Source organism: Nicotiana attenuata, chromosome 12, assembly GCF_001879085.1.
Source record: "Nicotiana attenuata strain UT chromosome 12, NIATTr2, whole genome shotgun sequence".
Taxonomy (NCBI): Eukaryota; Viridiplantae; Streptophyta; class Magnoliopsida; order Solanales; family Solanaceae; genus Nicotiana; species Nicotiana attenuata.
The window spans coordinates 51,473,822-51,493,114 of NC_032000.1; the positions used below are offsets into that span (position 1 = coordinate 51,473,822).

Here is a 19,293-nt window from a genome sequence, read left to right on the forward strand (position 1 = left end):
TAGAAAGTTTCTCAACAAATGAAGACTCGAGAAGGTTTTTATCTTTGCCTGCCTGATTAGATGAGGCTTTCTCAACTACCAATTCAGCTGCCATTACTTTCGCTTGCTGCTCCAAGGTACACTTTTCTTCCTCCAAGACTTCTTTCTCAAGTTGAAGATTATCGAACTGCTCCTTCCATTTGTCTGCCTCGATATGATAATCGTTCATTAGCTGCTTTGTGTGGATGGTCCTCTTCGTCATCTCCATACCAATGAGGTTGATCTACACAATGAAAAGGAAAATATGATATCAATGAAAAGGAAGTCACGTGCGAAATAAAAAGCTAAGGCGTATACCTTAAAAGATGAATGTACGATATCATTCATCCATGTTAAAGAACTGTGGCTCTCCAATTTTGACTTCTCAACTGGGCCAATCAATGGTTTCAGCCATACATCAGCTTGGCCGGATTTTTTCAGAAGATTACCGTCCTCAGGAACCTTGATGGTAACTTTTTCATTACCCTACTAGAGGAACCAACTTCAGCATGATAAGTTGTAACAATAGGGAGAGTCGAGGGAGTCAAAATAGCCACGGGCGGAGCAGTAGCAGTAGCAATAGGTGCGGGGAACTGAGGGTCAACTGAAACAGTCAGGGAAAAAAAGCAAGAGGCATTTCCTTGGAAACAAAGCTGAAGTCTTCATCAAACCCACCAGAAAAGAGCTGTTCAGTAGAGCTACGGGGTGCAGCAGACATCTCGTCATCAGAACTTACTGAGGTAAGGCTCGTGCATGGGAGCGGAAATAGAAGGAGGAGTAGCTTCGTCATCTTAAATGATATGTCTCCTAGCTCGAGACCTACGAACCAACGAGCTCTCTTCCCGCTCCTCTTCACTCTCGGAACTATGTGCTCTATTAGCTTTTCCTTTTAACGAAGAACTCAAGATTATCTCTTGAGCCATCGACAGAGAGAGTCTCGAAGCAGTAATCGATGCGGCACTCACACCCCGAATGGGAAACCCTAGCAAAGAAAAGGGTTAATAAGTGAGAAAGTAAGTATAAAAGCAAGGAAGAAAGGGAAGAGAGAGATACCATGGGTCTTTACTTTCCATCCAAACCTGTTAGAAAGGTATTTCCAGGACCTTTCTTCTATAGGAGCAACGGTTAATAATTTTTCTACCCAACCACAGAAATCTGCGACTTCCTCAACAGCTTCCATGGTTGCTAAAAAAGAAAAATAAAATGGCTATGAGGTTGAAGGTTTTTCACAAAAAGAAGAGGAATAGAAAATATGAAAAGACTTATGTGCAAAGTTCCACTTCTCTGGGAAGGCCATGTTCACTTCTCCCACTAACCCACTTGTGGGAGGAGCAATGAATCGAGCATACCAACCACGATCCTTGTCATCTTCAGGGCTCACTAAAACCCTCTTACTCCTGGCCACAAGGGTAAACACCCCAGAACGAAATAACTTGGGGGAGTAAAGATGAATCAGATGATAAAAGGTGAAGGGTAGAGAAGCCAAGTTTGACAAGTATCTAAGGCATGACACGGCCCTCCACACTATAGGACCAATCTGTCCTAAACAAGCGTTGAAGAAACGACAAAACTCTATGATGAGTGGGTCAATAGGTGGTGTAAAACCCAATGTAAAGGGATATGTATACACAAAAGAATAACCAGCTTTGAACGAGGTGATCCTCTGATTTGCATTAGGAACTATAATTGGGTAGTCATGTTTCCAGTAACAATCTCTCCTCACAAGGGAAATCAAACCCTCAGTAATCTGGGAAGGATAAACATCAAGCATGATCATGAGAAGTCATGAAAGTGACTTGATTTCTAATCAATTCTCTATCAGTAAAAAAGGAAAGTTCAACGGGAATAATCTCATCAACAGTGGGTTCACGAAGTGGTTCACTAGAATCTCTACTTCTAACAGAAGATCTATGTGAAGAAGAAGCCCTAGTTCTAGAAGACGACGGGGTAGTGATACTGGGTTGAGAAGAAGAACCACGGATAGAAAGAGATCCTAAACTACGTAACCTTCCACTTCTTCTACTTCTAGTAGAAGCAGACGAAGGGGGAAGTTCATCCACTATAACAACTTTGTGGGGATCAGGATTTGAAGAAGCCATAATTCTGTGAAAGTAAAACGTGATGAAGAATGAAAACTATAAAGAACAAGGAACACTGTAGAAAGTTTTTCGTAAAAGCAAAGGCAAAGGAGGTATTAATATAAAGAAGCAACCGTCATGTAAAAGGGGTCATGAAGGAAACATCATGATCAAACAGTCACTTCATGACTGATGCAGCCACAAAAAAGCCCTAAAAATCGCTGAAGCATCGCAGACCCAATTAACGGAGGCCACGTGGCACATGCATTAAATGGAAGTGACATACGACGCGTTGGTTCTGGAGAAGACGTAATGGTACATGGAAAACGGCGGCAAAAATTCCCGCCATAAATACAAAACACTTCCCAAATATTTAATTGCAGAATATTCGGCAAGTGAGGGACTATCTGTATTGGTAAAAATAAATATTACACGTGGATTTATATGAGTGATTGATATGACAAGACACGTGGATCAGTAAGAAAGCGACAGCTGGAAAGATGCATTAAAAGAGGCTCGTAATAGATACGAGCAAATCACCCACGAGAAGAGAAGATAAGGTCACTCAAGTTTAAACGGTTACCTAAAAAGGTACCAACGGAATTTCCTTTCTTATCAAGTGAATTTAAAATTTCTTGATTATCAGTAGCCCGAATACTTCTTAAAATAGGATACCGAATTACTCAATTTTTGTCTATCCAAATGAAAGGACCCAATAAGAGACAACATCTTTCCATAACAGTTTAAGGGGAAAAAATGAAAGGACTGCATTTGATAAAGAGAATTCACTAGATATTGTAGGGAGCCATAATTGACCAACTAAGTGGGAATAATTAGTTCTAATTATGTCAAATAATAAACAACTTTTTCTTAATTTCAAAAAGACAAATGAATATGAGTCTTAGGTGTCTTAAATACAGGCCAAAAAAACAGGTCTATGTTAGTGGAAAATCATGTAAGAAACACAAAAATTGTGCTTAGTATAGTAGTAATAATGGAGCAACTGTGTACACACTAAAAGAGATCTGTACAATCACATTTCTCATTCTATCCATCTTCTCTATAATCATTAATAAGTATTTGTACATATTCTCAAATTTCAGCTGACTCTTTTCTCTTTCTTCTCCACTGTTAGAAGCAATTCTTATTGGGTTAGTTTCTCTCCATTTCTTAACTTATATGGGTTCTTGTTGTTTTTGTGTTTTATATGTGGGGTTTGGTGCATTAAGCTTAAAGCTCTAAATTTTTGACTTGGGTTGAAAAATGAATCAAGAATTCATTTTTATTGCTTTTCTCAGCTATTTCTTGAGCTATCTTTCATATACATGTATATATGTATGTGGGTTTTAATTGGTGTGTATAAGTTGTGTGTTTTTATGTGGATTTTGATGCATTAAGCTAGAAGCTTTAATTTTTGACTTGGGTTTCTTGAGTTATCTATAAATACATGTATATATGTATATGGGTTTTTATGGGTGTGTGTTGGTTGTATGTTTTTTTTTTTTTTTTTTGGATTTTTGATGCATTAAGCTTGAAGCTTTGATTTTTGACTTGGGTTGACCTATATGACTTCAGGTAGTGTAGAATTTCTTTGGTTGATTCAGTTGAAAAAAGGAAGCTTTTTGGTGGGGCAGAATTGGTTGCTTTGCAGAGGAAGTTTGTGTTTTGAATTGCTGCTAAAGGTGCTTCCTTTTGTTGATTCTGAACCTTATTGCTATTTTCTTGATTTGTAACGGAGCTTAACTAAAATGTATATGGTGTTGCCTTATTTTGGAATAAAATTGACCTGAATAGAGTGGAATGGAAATAGAGGATTCATATATCCGACTCCAACTAGTTTATGATTGAGATGTTGTTGAATAATTGATATTCTAGTTTCTGTTGCATATATTAGGAAGCATTTGGAGGTTTGAAAGTGAAATGTTAATGAGTGACAATTTTGTTGCACTTCTTTAAAGCTTGTCTATTTCTTTCTATTCTTAGTTTCGATAGCTCTGATATCTTCTAAGAAGCAGAATACACTTGAATTGACCATCTGGTTCTTTCAGCCAAATGCAGATCTTGAAGCAGCAAAAAGTGTGATTTGCCGGGGTGTGCTTCAAACTCGAAGCTAATATTAGTGTGATGGGCTGTGAATGTTCTAAATTTGCCTCGTGTTGCTGGACAGGACAGAGTGGCCCCATTCACGAGGCTCAAAATCCTGGTATATATATCTTTTATTATAAGCTTTTCTATAGAACTTTCCTCCTGCAGTGTTTAATGTACTTGTTACTTTTTTTATTCTGGTTTCATGCTTCAAATAGATGAAGAAAAAGATGAAGTTAGTGATTCGCCTGCATTCCGTGAGTTTACGTTTGAGCAACTCAGGATAGCTACTTCTGCATTTGCTGTAGAGAATATAGTTTCGGAACATGGTGAAAAAGCTCCAAATGTTGTATATAAAGGAAAGCTGGAGAACCAGAGGCCGGTTGCCGTTAAACGCTTCAACAGATCTGCGTGGCCTGATTCCCGGCAGTTTTTAGTAAGTATTTGGCTGGCATTGTTCCAGTTCCGAAAATTATTAGTTCCTCCTTATATTATGTACCTGATGCATCAACAGCAAAATGGAAACAGAGAAATGAATGCATGCCATAAGCTCTGCTTTTTTAGTGCTCGCACTCTTTTGAATGTGTTTGTAGCCTGTAGTTAACTTGTGTTTCATCTGCTGACAAATGCTTAACTTAGTTAAGCTATAGATTCGAACTTGATTGTCTCTCTTCATATGGGAAATTTCAGGAAGAAGCAAGGGCCGTCGGTCAACTCCGCAACAATAGGTTAGCAAATCTTCTTGGCTGTTGCTGCGAGGGTGATGAGAGGTTGCTAGTTGCAGACTTCATTCCCAATGAGACACTTGCAAAGCATCTTTTTCATTGTAAGTTCGTCCACACAGATACTTTTGTTTCCCTACCTCAGGAATGGTTCACTCTGGTTGTGGGGGGGGGGGGGGGGGGGGGAGGAAGTGAAACAAATTGTGTACTGATAATATGTTTTATTTATGTAACTGTTGAATACTACATTTGCTGAACTAATTTTATCGAAGGGATTTTTGGCTTAACTGATAACTTCAAGCGGGATGAGACTGCACCTAGATTTTCTTTTTCAATTCTAGCCAGACAATAAGAGCAGATCCAATCTGTGATCTTGTTCTGAAATTCCCAAACAAAGCCTTCGGTTCATGCACTGTTCCATTTTAGAGAATGGCTTCCTGTTTCCTTTTTGTGGTTATCCCTGTTAGTATCCATCTTAGAGAATGACTTCCCATTTGCACGCAAGGGTGTGGTCTAGTGGTCAATGAATGGGAGGAGAACGTGAGGTCTCAGGTTCAAACCCAGCGCATGCAAAAAATACTAGGTGAGCCTTAGTGGGCACAATTATCTGGTACCTGTGTTGGGAGGTAGCAGGTACCCGGTGGAATAGTCGAGATGCGCACAAGCTGCCTGGACACCACCGTCAAAAAATAGAAGAAGAAGAAGAAGAAGAAGAAGAAGGACTTCCCATTTCTTTTGCTTTATAAAAGAGTTACTCTTTGGTTTCTAATTTTGTTCTCAGGTATATTTGCTTAAATTCTTAAGTGAGATTGAGTTTGCTTGCTAGCATGTCCATACATGGAGTTCATTATACAGTCTACAAGAATCATCCCTTTTCTTGTTTAACCGTAAATTCAAATGCTCACAGACCAATTCACTGCCACTGCTAGTCTGCTACTGCTGTTGCTTTCTCTTTCCACTAGGATTAGTTTAAGAAGAGAGAGTGGGAAGCAATGACTATGATAATGAAGTCAAAGAAACAGATGAGATTAATCAGTTTGGAAAAGTTAGACTTGGTACCTTTCCTTTTCTTTTCTATATATATATTTTTTCTTTTTCGCATGGTTAGTAACTGTGAAGAATTTGAAAAGTAGAACCTGACCATGAGCTTTTCCAAACTTCTCCTAGAGAGAACTTACGGGAAATGGAAAATGAGATTGGATGAGATGGGATACCTATTTGCTTTAATTGCTTTAAGGAAGATTGGAAAGTCATGAATTTCCTTCAAAAGATAACATGTTCTTCGATAATGTTCGGTCGACTCATCTGTGAGAGTTTTAACTCAGGGGATACACAACCAATGAAGTGGGCAATGCGGTTAAGGGTGGCCCTGTATATTGCACAGGCTCTTGAATATTGTACAGGCAAAGGGCGTGCTCTTTATCATGATCTTAATGCTTATAGAATTTTATTCGATGAAGTAAGTTGATAGTTATATCTTCATTTTTTTTTTATTGTTTATTAGTATTGCTAAATTTCACAATTCAAGTACTCAAATGCCTATTATGGTCTCCTCCATATATTTCACAGGATGGTGATCCCCGACTCTCTTGTTTTGGTTTGATGAAGAACAGCCGAGATGGAAAAAGTTACAGCACGAACTTGGCATTTACTCCTCCTGAATATCTGAGAACAGGTAAGAGCTACCTTAATAAACAAACGCGGCCATTTTGAAGTGACAATGCTCTTTCATATCTAATGATTCACACACTAACCAACCACAGCCAGCTGAGCTTCTTGATGTTCTTCTTTTGTAACACTTTAGTTGTTAACACTTTTCTATTTACAAGATTAAAGGGAATGTTTTCTATGAGTTACTTTCAGTTATTAAAAACAAAAGGATCCACTTTGACCATTATGGCGTTCGTGTATAGGATTTTGTTGCAATACATTCAGTGTGGAGGGTTCATTGAATTCATGGTGTTAATTACATTTATCCTTTCTTGAATTATTGAACTTGTTATAGTTCGTTCACTCAGTTATTTTGAACTTTTGTAGGAAGAATCACCCCGGAGAGTGTGATATTTAGCTTCGGGACACTTTTGCTTGACCTTATCAGTGGAAAACACATCCCTCCTAGCCATGTATGGTTCTCCTGCTAAATTGATTTATTTATTTCTTATTTAAGTGACCCCTACAACCATATTGCTCACACTTTATCGTGACGAGAAAACATGACGATAAGTGTTCTACAAAATCTTGGCAAAATTGTTAAAATCGGACATAAAATTTTAAAAGGGCTGGGGTGGCTTCCTCTCTTACTTAAGATGTGTACTGAAACCGAAGATATTGTGATTTATATTTTTCCAGAGTTTACATGAAATATATCAAATAATTACTTAGGATGAAAGATGGTTATCAAAATACAGGCATTCATGAATTAACACAATTCTTTCCGGTGCTCTTGTTCCTTCTAATATGTATCTGCTTATGTCAGGCACTGGATCTCATAAAAGACCGGAATCTTGAGATGCTAACTGATTCTTGCTTGGAAGGTCAATTTTCTACAGATGACGGAACTGAATTGGTACGGATTGCTTCAAGATGTCTACAATACGAGCCTCGTGAGCGGCCGAATCTCAAGTCATTAGTTGCTGCATTATATCTTCTTCAAAAAGAAGCTGAGGTTTGTGCCCAGGCATTATTCTTCCAGCAATATCTTTTCTCTAAATACTGCTATGATACAGTAGTTATCCAAAATTAGTGAAAGCAATAACTAAAATTTGGTGAGAAGCATCTAGGTTACATTTATTTTCCATAAACTTGATTTCACTTATCTTCATCGGCTGATAGTAAGATGCCATAAATCATCTATTACATGACAAATATAGCTGGATTGAAGTTTTAGTAAATTGTTTTCTAGGTTCCCTCTCATGTATTGATGGGTATATCACGTGATGGTGAAACTATGTCTCTATCTCCACTTGGTGAAGCTTGTTTGAAAACCGACTTGACTGCCATCCATGAGATTTTAGACACGCTTGGGTACAAAGATGATGAGGGAGCCGCTACTGAGGTTTGTCTATCAATTATTATTCTTGGAACTGATGTTCTGGTCTTGTATATGCTTGTTCTCTGAACTTCTATAACTTGTTCCTGTTCTATAGAATTAATGCCGTCTTCTTAATATTGAACAAAATACCCAAGTTAAAGATTCCCGAGGCTTTCATTGCATTGAACATGATAACATAAACCCATCGCTACGTGTTCGGCCGAACCCAGTAGCTTTGGTTCAAGCCCCAAATTTATCTTAAAAAATCCATTAAATATTTATAAATTATTACAATTTAGAATCCAGTAACTTAAAAGGATTAGAATCCCGGACTAATAGGCTTCAAAACCTGGCTCCGTCTCTGTATAAACCTTATTGTGTGGTTTTTGGTCATGCACGCAATTCATGTGTTTCAACTTATTGGTTATTCATATTGTGATCATATCCAAGCTTGTATGTTTTTGAAAGCAAATTATTAGCATCTCATGATAATCGCACTTTTTTTCTTGCTTGCAGCTTTCATTTCAGATGTGGACAGATCAGATGCTGGAAACATTGAACTCAAAGAAAAAGGGTGATGCTGCTTTCAAGAACAAAGATTTTAGAGCTGCCATTGAATGCTATACGAAGGTTGGAAATCCGCCATAATGTTTACGCTACATCATGCCATATAATGTGGATTATCTGTTTTTTAACTTATATCTTTATTTAATTACTTTGGGTTGCTCTTGCAGTTTATTGATGTTGGAACCATGGTCTCACCAACTGTATACGCTCATCGAAGTCTGTCTTATCTCATGAGTGACATGCCACAAGAAGCCCTCAACGACGCAGTACAAGCACAGGTAATATCTCCTGTTTGGCATATCGCATCGTATTTGCAAGCTGCTTCTCTTTTCACATTGGGTAGGGAAAACGAGGCACTAGTCGCACTTAGAGAGGCTGCCATACTCGAAGAAGAGAAGAACACCGCTTCTTGAAATTGGTAAGTGGAGCTTGTATGTATGATCATTACATTTTAGATTGGTCCGTTATTTACGTGACACATAAATCACAAAAGTATCTTTTTTTCAGCAGAAATCTAGAGACACTGTCGATCTTTCGCCTACATGCATGCAACAACAACCAACAACAACATACCCAGTATATTCCCACAAGTGGGGTCTGGGGAGGGTAGTATGTACGACCCCCTACATGCATGCAATGGTTAGTAAGTTGTGTCATAGTTATAGAGAATTCTTTTGCAATAATTCAATGCCATTGGTTCCTAAAGATACAAGATCTATGGAAAAAAGATGGAGAGAGACTACAGACTAGCATGTTGTAATTTATGTACAGTGATATATGGTTGCTCCACTGAGTTTTTCTTTCTTTTTTCTCTTGTTTTCTTCCCTCTTGGAGGTACAGATTTTCTACATGTAATTTCTGTCTAATGTTTTTATTGTGAGGTTAATTTTGCTGTACTTATTTTAAGTATTTGCAACTGATACAACTTGTAGAATATTGTTTTAATGTTGTATCCTTTTCTCAAGAATCTTGCAGTTTTAATGCTTGTGCCATGGTATATAGATTGGGATTATAGGCTATAGCTCACACTTGAGATGATTTTTTTTTCCTTCTGGTTTTTAATTTTTGGAGTCGAGGATGTATCGGAAACAACTTCTCTATCCCTCGGGGTAGGGGTAACGTCTGCGTACACACTACCTTCCCATACACCACTAGTGGGATTTCACTGGTCGTCGTTGTTGTTGTACCTAGATTATATTTTCTTGTTCAAATTATGGAAAGAAAGAGATGAAACGTGAATTAAGGGATTTGAAGCATTCTTTGCCACGGTTGTACACATTTCTTATTCGTTTTAATAAATATATTACTACTAATTTTTATTATTGGAGTATAGTATTCACCTACATAAATTTAGGAGAACTGCTAATAAACGATTGACATCACATATTCATATGTCGGAAATCGTTTCAAAAAGCAAAATTTGTCATGGAATTGCATTAAATAGAGAGCATTTTATCCCCTAGAATTAAACTTCTCGGTGCGAATCTAATATAATCGGGTGTCAAAACAGATAATTAAGCATCGGGCATGAAACCAACAAAAGTACACTTTGCTTGAAAGGCTGATCATAAAAAGAAAAAATTAACCGAAATAGCTGCCTACCCAACTGCTTAACTGAAAATAATAGATATATATAAATATATATAACCGTATATAATATGTAAATATTGGCTAGAAAATTAAATAGTAAATTCGATCGGCTATTTATGTAAAGATACTTTAATGAAATAGTAACCGTATATATATATATATATATATATATATATATATATATATATATATATATATATATATATATATATATATATATATATTTAGTAGGAATTTTTACCTCTTGTAGCAAAGGTTGATACCTTATTTATTTTAAATAAATACCCTTTTAAAAAAATTATATTCTATAGCTACCTTTTGATTTTTATAGCCAAATATCTATTTATGCTCACCTCCTACCCTTAAGTCATAAAATAGGCTTTGTATTATTTTTCTTTCATTCTTTTAGATTTTTCTCCACTCTCTCTCAACGCTAATCTTTCTCCGTGAATTATGAATTCATAAGGAAAAGGCTTTTCTTTGATTTTTCAAGGTTAAAAATCAAACAAAAAGGGAGATTTTCTTGAATTGTGAAAAACACAGAGGAAGTGAAAGTGAAGTGAGGCGGCATGTGAAGAGTTTTCATAGGATTATAACTGAAGAGAGATAAACACGAAGAGGTGGCATTCAACCATAGATAGATACTATGTCTATGTTGTATGATTTGTACATCACATACACACAAAACCCAATTGAAACAAACAGACCAACAACTAGAAAAGGTTGGCAGATATTTGGTAAGGGCTTATTGCGAATCGAATCAAAGCTAAGGGCTCACAAAAGCTACGATGGTACTGCCAGATGTGTTAGAAGCAATGTACAGGATGTGTGGGAATAGTGAGATTCAGGATTTTTGCTCGACGGCGGATTCGCCGGAAATTAGGGTTTGTTCTTGAACAAAGACGACGGATTTTGGGGCTGAGAAACTTGATTTTCTGTTAATATGTTTCAATGTATTTTCAACGTATCACGCTGTCATGTATTTTATTGTATTCATTGTCTTTTTTTTCATTGTAATTCAATGTATCTCATTGTATTCCATGTATTTCATAGTATTCACTGTCTTTTTTCTCATTGTATTTCAATGTATCCCGCTGTATTCTATGTATTTCATTGTATTCACTGTCTCGCTATATGCCATGAATGTATTCATATGTTTTTTTAATTAATATAATTTATGTATTCAGATGTATTATATAATTTCTTTGAAGATTGTTATATTTTTGGGGTATTTTTCGGTTGAGAATCTTTTTTATAACTGAAAATACAAAATTTGTGTGTTATTGAGTTTGTTGAGTTATATTAGGAGTCTATTATGTTAATTGATTCACTTTCCGTTTTAAAAATAGTGTAATCCCCTATTTCACGCCGTGAATACAGTCGAATACAATAATCTGTCCAGCTGTAATCCCATGTTTCACTCCATGAATACAGTCGAATACACTCGAATACAACAATTGATTAGCTGGACTTCCTTGATACACGCCTATTTTTGCTACTGTATTCATGAATACAATAGCTTAAATACATCAAATACATCTTATAACCGCAGAAAAAGTATCTATAATCCGTAATATAGCAAATGGTATCTATAGATGGCTAATTACTACTAAAAGATAGTGCTTTATAAAAATTTCTCTATATTGTACTATTATTTTGAGAGCGACTATACAGTGTCATTTTTTAGAAAAACGTCTGTGGAGCGGGCCAGCCCAAATGACAGACAGGCTGATCCGGGTCGGGTCCCGCCTTTTAGGCCGACTGGAATCCCCATTCCCTTTGTTCAGCTACTCCAAAATAAAGACTTGAGAAACACCAAACGGAAACCCACTGAGCAGAAAAATCGAAAAACTTCGGCGGCGATTCCATTGGAACGAGAGGGAGAGAGACGCTTGATTTAGCAGTAGTATATCAGATACAGAGAGAGGGAGAGACAGAATGGTGTATATAACGTCGTGGGATGATTTTGTGGAGAGATCCGTACAGTTATTTCGCGCTGATCCCGAGAAAGTAATATTCTGATTTCCACTGCTCAGGCTTTATATCCTTTATTTTGTTATTTTTAATCATGTATAAAGTTGATTGATAGTAGTAAGTAAACCTGGTGTTTTTTTTGTAGACTCGCTATGTGATGAAATACAGACATTCTGAAGGTAAATTGGTTCTCAAGGTCACTGATGATAACGAGGTAAATATTCCTTTTTTTAAGCTACGATTTTGCTATTTTTGTTCATAGCTTGTGCATACAATGGATGCTGAATTGAATCTCAATTATTTCTACTACTGCAGTTTCTATCTTTGCATTGCAATCTAGTGCTAATGTTTGGGTTCCTTTTGTTGTTTTTCTCTCTTGAATCCTATTTGTGTGTAAAAGCTACAATCCTGCACGAGATTGGCTGTATAATGATGTTCGTGTTTTTCTAAAGAAGCACAAATTAGCTTGTCTTAAGTTTTGATGATCGAAATCAACTTGTTTCATGCTTGTGGAATGGAATTGATGCAATTGAAGGTGCTCTTTGTCACATTGACACTCATGATGTAATAATGAATTGAGCAAGCATACATATGTTCCTTTTGTGCCTAGTGAAGATGGTCATCTTTGGGGAAGGCTCCGATAAACTGTTTGGTTGCATAAACTTGATGAGGCTCATATTTTATATTCGAATTTCGATCAAGAGAGAGATCAAATAAGACATGCTTGTCTTGAGGAAAAGTCCTACAATTATTTGGAGAGCTATTGCTCCCAAGGATAAGAATCCTTGTTAAAATAAACTTAAATGGTTAACTTTAGCAGTTAAGTTTAAGTAAAAATCTGAAATGTCAGGCAAGGTCCTTTACAATCTTATCCACTATAGAATTATCTATGTGAATGAATTATTTAGTTTTTGAAGGCTACTTTTATAATAACAGAGTAGATATTAATTGTAATTACAATTTTATCCAACTTGGAATGCACTTACAGAGGGTCAAAAAGTCGCTCAACTTTTTGCATTGGTGCTTCGTGCTTTTAATAATGCATATTATTATAAAGTCGATCATACTTGATGTCATACTTTAGGGTTATTATCTCGGATGTTAAAGTTCGTATAGCTGTAACATTGACAAGATAGAGAATCAATGTCGGGAAGGAGTTAAAATGACAGAATGAGATGAGAACACTGCTTAATTGGGAAGTAAATGGAAATGAATTCCTTCTAAACAACGGATTACGAAAAATAAATGATTAAGTAGGATGTTTAAAGATAATCTTTTCTTTCCTTTATGACCAAGCATTGTGGAACGAGCTAGTTTAACTAACACCTAAGTAAGAACACAATTTTATGCAATGACGTCAACAATTACACAGCGCTTTGAGAAAAGCTATTATGGTCTAAAAAGTGAAGTCATTTGCTATCCCTGGAGATTAGTTTCGTTTGGCAGACTGAAATTTTAGAGTATCAAGGACAGACTAAGCCAAAACTTTATACCCAGATAATATTTTTTACTGTTCTTAAAAATGGATAGTATCATTTGCAGACCACATTCCGTTTTATTTACAGTAACATGGACCTTTCTCTTTCTTCTTTTTAAAGCTTATCATATACATGCTTTTGTTTGGATGTTTGAAGTTGATTCTTTTGGTCAAAAGGCCATAAGGGAAATTCTGAAAGTTGTAGCAAGTACAAGAAAGGAAAAGTTTAACTTCTTTAGGCGGGGAGAAGGGAAGGGGGAGTACGTGTGGAGTCGAAGGGTAGGGACAGACCGGGAGATCTGTTTTTTCAGGTGACCTATGAATTACCTTTTGCTCCGTTGGATTACCAGGGAATGACTTCTAAGCTTATTTCTGTGAAGCTTACCAGGAGAGGGTGCATATATGGCCTAGCAAAATCTTTTGTAGTATTTGCATCTTCGTAATGCCGTCAGTGATTTCACTTATCAACAAAAAAATGGCCTACCAAAATTTTTTTGTTCTCAAATCACAACTTTAGAATTGCCCAAATATTTTGCTGGAAATCTCTTCTATGCTTAATATATCTGCATAAACTTCAGCAGAGGGCACATTAAGATCTTTGCTACTGTACCTGCCATGCTTTTCCTTTCTCTCTCATATTCTGGTATGGTTCAACTCTTACTATGATTCTTTTTTTTAATAACCGAGAAATCCGTTGTTTCCAGCTTAGAAACTCGATGGATAATGGGTCCCTCCCTTTACCCTTCTCCACTTGAATATCAAGCTTAGTTCACAGCAGGATTCGAACTAGTGACATGAGCCTACCACATATCCCGCACTGTGCAACCTTTGCCATTGTGTCAAAGAGCTGGGTGTCCTCATTGTCCTTCTTCCCTCTTCGTTTTTTTTTTTACTTTTCTCTTATTATCTAGCTTTTGGTTAACCTTATTTCTTTTAGTTATCTATGTTTGATTAGAACATACCTCTGCTTTTGGCAACTTACTTGGGTGACTGAACATTCTGTCAGAAGCTTTAATGATTACCCAAATTCTAAAGTTATATAAGTACATCTCATGGAAAATTATGGAGAATAATCCTAAAATAGATGTGTGCCATTTTGGTTTGAAATGTATTAGTTGGCTTATAAAATTCTGATAGCAAAGTGGTCATTGATCAGAGAGTTAACTGAAAATTTAAAATGCTGCTATGATTCTAATACATGGAGGACACGTACATAGGCACTTGGTCCTGTACCAGAGATTTGGCTAAGAATTTAGGAACTTCTATCTAGTACACCGGAATCACTGCATCTCTCAGATATTCTCATCTTTCATAGGATACAAATAGTGATGGCCTGGACTTGGAAGTTTCGGGTGGAGATAGTGCGGAGCCAGGAATTTTAACAAAGGAGATTCAAACAAATGCAATATCTAGAAACCTCCCTTATGTTTAACAAGATTCAACAGTTCATTTACACTCAAAAAGATTTGTTTTGTATAATTTTAGAACGAAGAGGATTCAATTGAATCCCCTTCCTTACCTTTAGCTCGTTAGGTGGAGATGTCTCACATTGCTGTTTCTTTCGTGGTGTTGGATAAAGTTGTTATTCTGTCTTTGCATTACAATTTAGTGCAAATGTTTGTGCTCCTTTTGTTGTTGTGTTCTCTCATGAATGAAAAGAGGGATATTTGCAGCTCCTTTATGTTATATACATATTACCCTTTTATGCATTTGGTATCTCATAAATGTATCCCATGCTTGGTAGAAGCTAGTCAAGGAATTTTCCATATGGGTTGCCTTGTTCTAATTGTTTGTATTTTTTAAATTTTCTTGCTAGTGTATCAAGTTTAGAACTGACCAAGCCCAGGATGCCAAGAAGATGGAGAAACTTAACAACATTTTTTTCACCTTGATGGCTCGTGGTCCAGATGGTATTTACACTATCAAACTTTCCTCTCACGTACCTTGCTTGTATTGTACAAGTAACATTCAATGATAATCTGACCTTAAATCTTGTTGAGTCCGTCTTCTTGATACTTGCCTAGCTGCACGCATCAATGATAATCTGATCTTAAACCTTGTTTGTATTGTACAAGTAATTTTCAATGATAATCTGATCTTAAATCTTGTTGAGTCCGTCTTCTTGATACTTGCATTAAGTTCTATTTTTGGGCGTATGAATTCGTGAGCAGTTCTATTTGATACTTGCATAGTTGCATCTCACCATCATCCCATCATTGTAACGCTCTGCATTTTCTTTTTAACTGCAGCTGATATATCAGAAGTGGGTGGCAAAGAACAAATGGAGGCACAGGCACCTAAGAAGGGGAGAGGAAGGAAACAATAATTTTTTGAGGATTGGTTTTTTGCAATACTTATTGCTGAAGATATTTTTGAAGCCTGCAAGGAATTTTTTCCCAACGTTTTGTATTATTAGTGGAACAGATCTCTTTGCTTCTGAAGATAGTCCTTTTCCTGGTTGGTTTCTCTATATAATTTGCAACCTCTGGCCTCGTAGTTTCTTTCCTTCTGCAGAGTTAAAACTTCGGAACAATTAACTCGAGTAGACAAATGTTATCCAACTAGTCTTGTTTTTGCAGATGTGATGATACCCTAATTCTAAAATTAGAAGTACCTTTCGTAGGAAAGTAGCTGAATGCTTTTTGTCAGCATATTTATGTTTTCTTTTCAAATTTATATCCTTTATAAATTTGAAAAGTTACTGGTTAAGTTGTTGCCATGTGACCTGGAGGTTACAGGTTCAAGCCGTGAAAACAGCCTCTTGCAAAAATGCAAGGTAAGCATGCGTACAATAGATCCCTGTTGTCCGGTCCTTTTCCAGACTCGCAAATAGCGGAAGGTTAGTGCATCGGGCTGCCTTTTTATCTCTTTGGTTGTGGCGATTTTCTTTCTGAGAACTGAGAGAAAACGGTCTTGAATGACGATACGAAAAATGCTCCTAGAAAATTAGAATGCCTGATATGTTTGGCAACATTTTGAGGAATAAATAGTTTGGATCAAATTCTGTATATGTGAAAAATTGCTAAATAAATATAAATAACAATTTTGACAACAGTATGAGGAAAAAATAGTTTGGATCAAATTCTGTATATGTGAAAAATTGCTAAATAAATATAAATAATAATTTTGGACACAGTATGTCCAGTGATTGTGATAGAATTTTGAATTTAAATCTATAATGTTCAAATTTTAGATTTGCCTCTAATTAAGAACTACTACAAACTTTTTCCAGTTTACTTAAAAAAGAAAGTAAAAAGCAAAAGGAATATTTCAAAAGTCCTGAGAATTTATTCAATTTTATAATTTTTAAATTCCTTTTCTCTCTTTGTTCCTGGTCACAGCATTTCTTTTTCAGGGTGGGGGACCTTCAATATGATTTAACACAACCAATAAAGTGTAATTTATTCTGCATAAAATATTGGGGTTACTGAAAGAGGGCATTAAATGATTAAAAGCCAACAAGATTCTCTTGAGAAAAGCAATGGCCTAAGGCTGCGTCAACTTTAAATAATGACAAAAAGCTGCTGATATCGATTACTTAAAATGAAACAACTATTCCATCAGTTCACTTTTAGTTCTCAAATATTTTAAAATTAAATTTTTATTTTTACTTGTCACTTTAAAAATAATTTATTTTTTCTATTTTGCCATTACCATTAATTATACAATCTAAATCATTTTCCAAATTCATTAAGACTTTACACCAATTAATATGGGTATCACAATAAATTATGTATTTTATTTATTATTTTTTAAGGGGCGTGAAAAGTCCAAAGTGGACAACTAAAAGTGAACGGAGGAGTAGAAATTCTTATCCTTTTTGGAAGTCAATATTGTCACCTAAATTCTTTATTGTTTACCTTAACTTACTTGTACAGAGTACGTGGGTAATAAGTATTAATTTAAATTCTATTTTGTGCATATATATATCCTAAAATATATTAAACTTAAATACATTTCTTCTTGATGTGTAAGTACACCTTCATTTTTACGTACCTACGCATGTATTTGAAACGTACTTGCATTGGATACCTACTGTATTTGGTTGGCATTGTTTTCACAAATTAAAATTGGAATAAGAAAAAGAACTGAGAGAATAAAAGTTCATTACGGACTTTCCTCTTGAAGTCATGGGAGAAAAATGCATACGAACGCCATGATGTGAATAAAAGTTCGGTACGCTAAACTTTCGCTAACATGGACGAAGCTACATTCCCTTAAGGGTGGTCAATTGACCATCCTTCGCCGAAATTTACATTATATATATAGGTAAAATATTATTTTATAGGTATATAACATACATTGAACACCCTTTATTGGAATTTTTTTTTCACTTAGTTCAAGTTTGAACACCCTTGAAAAAATTTCCGGCTTCGCCATTGTTCGCTATGCACGGGGTTTGAAGAAGGGTCGGATTATAAAGATCTATTGTACACAACTTTATCCTATACTTTTACAAAAAATTGTTTCCGCAGCTCGAACCCGTGAACTCCTAATCACATGGCAACAACTTTACCAGTTATATCAAAATTTAGGGGTGTTCGTGGTTCGGTTCGGATCGATTTTTCTCTAAAAAGAAACCAAACCAAGTAAGTCGGTTTTTCAAATATTAGAACCAAACCAAACCAATTAAGTCGATTTTTTCTTGATTCGATTTATGTCGGGTTTTGTTGAGTTTTCGGTTTTTTTCGGTTATTTGTCTGTTTTTTCTTAAATATAAGACATACTACTAAACACATATTATATTCTGGCGACCATATTTTCAACGTAACACTATCAAATCAATTGCCATTTGAGAAATCTATTATTTACCAAGATATATTGATGATAATTGAATCAAATAGTGATGAATAATTAAGCACTCAATTAAAAATATATTATTTTTAACGCGAAATTGATTCTTACACTTAACAAAAGAAAACTACCAATCAAACTGGAATGTAAAGGTAAAGAACTATACTAAAAGTGCAAACTAACATTTACCATTAAATTTTTGAAACTTTGTATAAAAATACACACACACACACATATAGGTGTAATAATAAATTTGAAATAACTACTCCTATAGTTGGTTTGGTTCGATTTTTTTATTAAAACCAAAACCAAACCAAATTTGATCTGTTTTTAAAATTTAAAACCAAAACCAAACCAGACCAAAAAGTATCGGGTTTTTTTGGTCAATTTGGTTTGGTTTTCGGTTTGGTTCGATTTTTCGGGTTTTTATGAACACCCCTGCCAAAATTCCCCTTTAATGCCACGATGTGAATAACAAATTAAACCACCAAAAATTTTGGTAATGAGGTAAGTACCATTCTATCCTTAATCACGAGTTCGAGCCTTAAATAATTTTGTTCAAAAGGTCCTTCTATTCTCATGACCAAATAGAATCGCTTTTGGTAAAAAGTGCTTCACTTTAGGTGGACTTTCGACACAAATCATAATGGGATATTATTACTTTTATTTCCCGTCAGAATGAAATATAGCTCTTGCTAAAAATCATTTATATTGATAGCCAAAAAAATATATAAAATTTATATATATATATATATATATAAATTTTATATATTATTTGATTATTATTACCGCGACTATATAGTGTCCGTTTTCTTAGTGAGGTTCCAAAGCGAATAGCGCTTATGGAAACTAAAAAAGACAAAATTAAATAACGTCCATTTTCCAATTCATTTAATCTGTTTCCTTCGTTGTAATTTCCTAAAAGAGAAAAGATATAATTTTATTTCCTATTTTGTC

General features: G+C 35.5%; 2 protein-coding genes across 5 annotated transcripts; both read left to right on the forward strand.

Moving 5' to 3' along the window:
• LOC109235752 (probable serine/threonine-protein kinase At5g41260) lies at positions 2,917-9,465 on the forward strand. 4 transcript variants are annotated; one of them, XM_019401991.1, is made up of 13 exons: positions 2,917-3,247; positions 3,672-3,778; positions 4,145-4,299; positions 4,400-4,617; positions 4,872-5,007; positions 6,229-6,362; positions 6,473-6,578; positions 6,941-7,026; positions 7,380-7,568; positions 7,806-7,958; positions 8,451-8,564; positions 8,669-8,919; positions 9,009-9,465. In XM_019401991.1, the coding sequence occupies exons 3-12, from the start codon at positions 4,221-4,223 to the stop codon at positions 8,912-8,914; spliced, it is 1,461 nt and encodes a 486-aa protein (XP_019257536.1). In that variant the 5' UTR covers positions 2,917-3,247; positions 3,672-3,778; positions 4,145-4,220; the 3' UTR covers positions 8,915-8,919; positions 9,009-9,465. The 4 variants fall into 4 exon arrangements, with proteins under 4 accessions (XP_019257536.1, XP_019257537.1, XP_019257538.1 ...); XM_019401992.1 differs by having other exon boundaries at positions 2,918-3,247; positions 4,155-4,299; positions 9,012-9,465; XM_019401990.1 differs by having other exon boundaries at positions 2,919-3,247; positions 9,012-9,465.
• LOC109235754 (signal recognition particle 9 kDa protein) lies at positions 11,874-16,149 on the forward strand. Its single transcript, XM_019401994.1, has 4 exons — positions 11,874-12,101; positions 12,211-12,279; positions 15,359-15,452; positions 15,792-16,149. The coding sequence occupies exons 1-4, from the start codon at positions 12,030-12,032 to the stop codon at positions 15,866-15,868; spliced, it is 312 nt and encodes a 103-aa protein (XP_019257539.1). The 5' UTR covers positions 11,874-12,029; the 3' UTR covers positions 15,869-16,149.

Bases quoted from the DNA above. Each gene is read 5' to 3' on its own strand.
- LOC109235754 (XM_019401994.1), top strand. From the start codon at position 12,030: ATGGTGTATATAACGTCGTGGGATGATTTTGTGGAGAGATCCGTACAG. The intron at 12,102-12,210 runs GTAATATTCTGA...TTTTTTTTGTAG, and splicing joins TTCGCGCTGATCCCGAGAAA to ACTCGCTATGTGATGAAATA. The intron at 15,453-15,791 runs GTATTTACACTA...TTTTAACTGCAG, and splicing joins GATGGCTCGTGGTCCAGATG to CTGATATATCAGAAGTGGGT.
- LOC109235752 (XM_019401991.1), top strand. From the start codon at position 4,221: ATGGGCTGTGAATGTTCTAAATTTGCCTCGTGTTGCTGGACAGGACAG. The intron at 7,959-8,450 runs GTTTGTCTATCA...TCTTGCTTGCAG, and splicing joins ATGAGGGAGCCGCTACTGAG to CTTTCATTTCAGATGTGGAC. The intron at 8,565-8,668 runs GTTGGAAATCCG...TTGCTCTTGCAG, and splicing joins CCATTGAATGCTATACGAAG to TTTATTGATGTTGGAACCAT.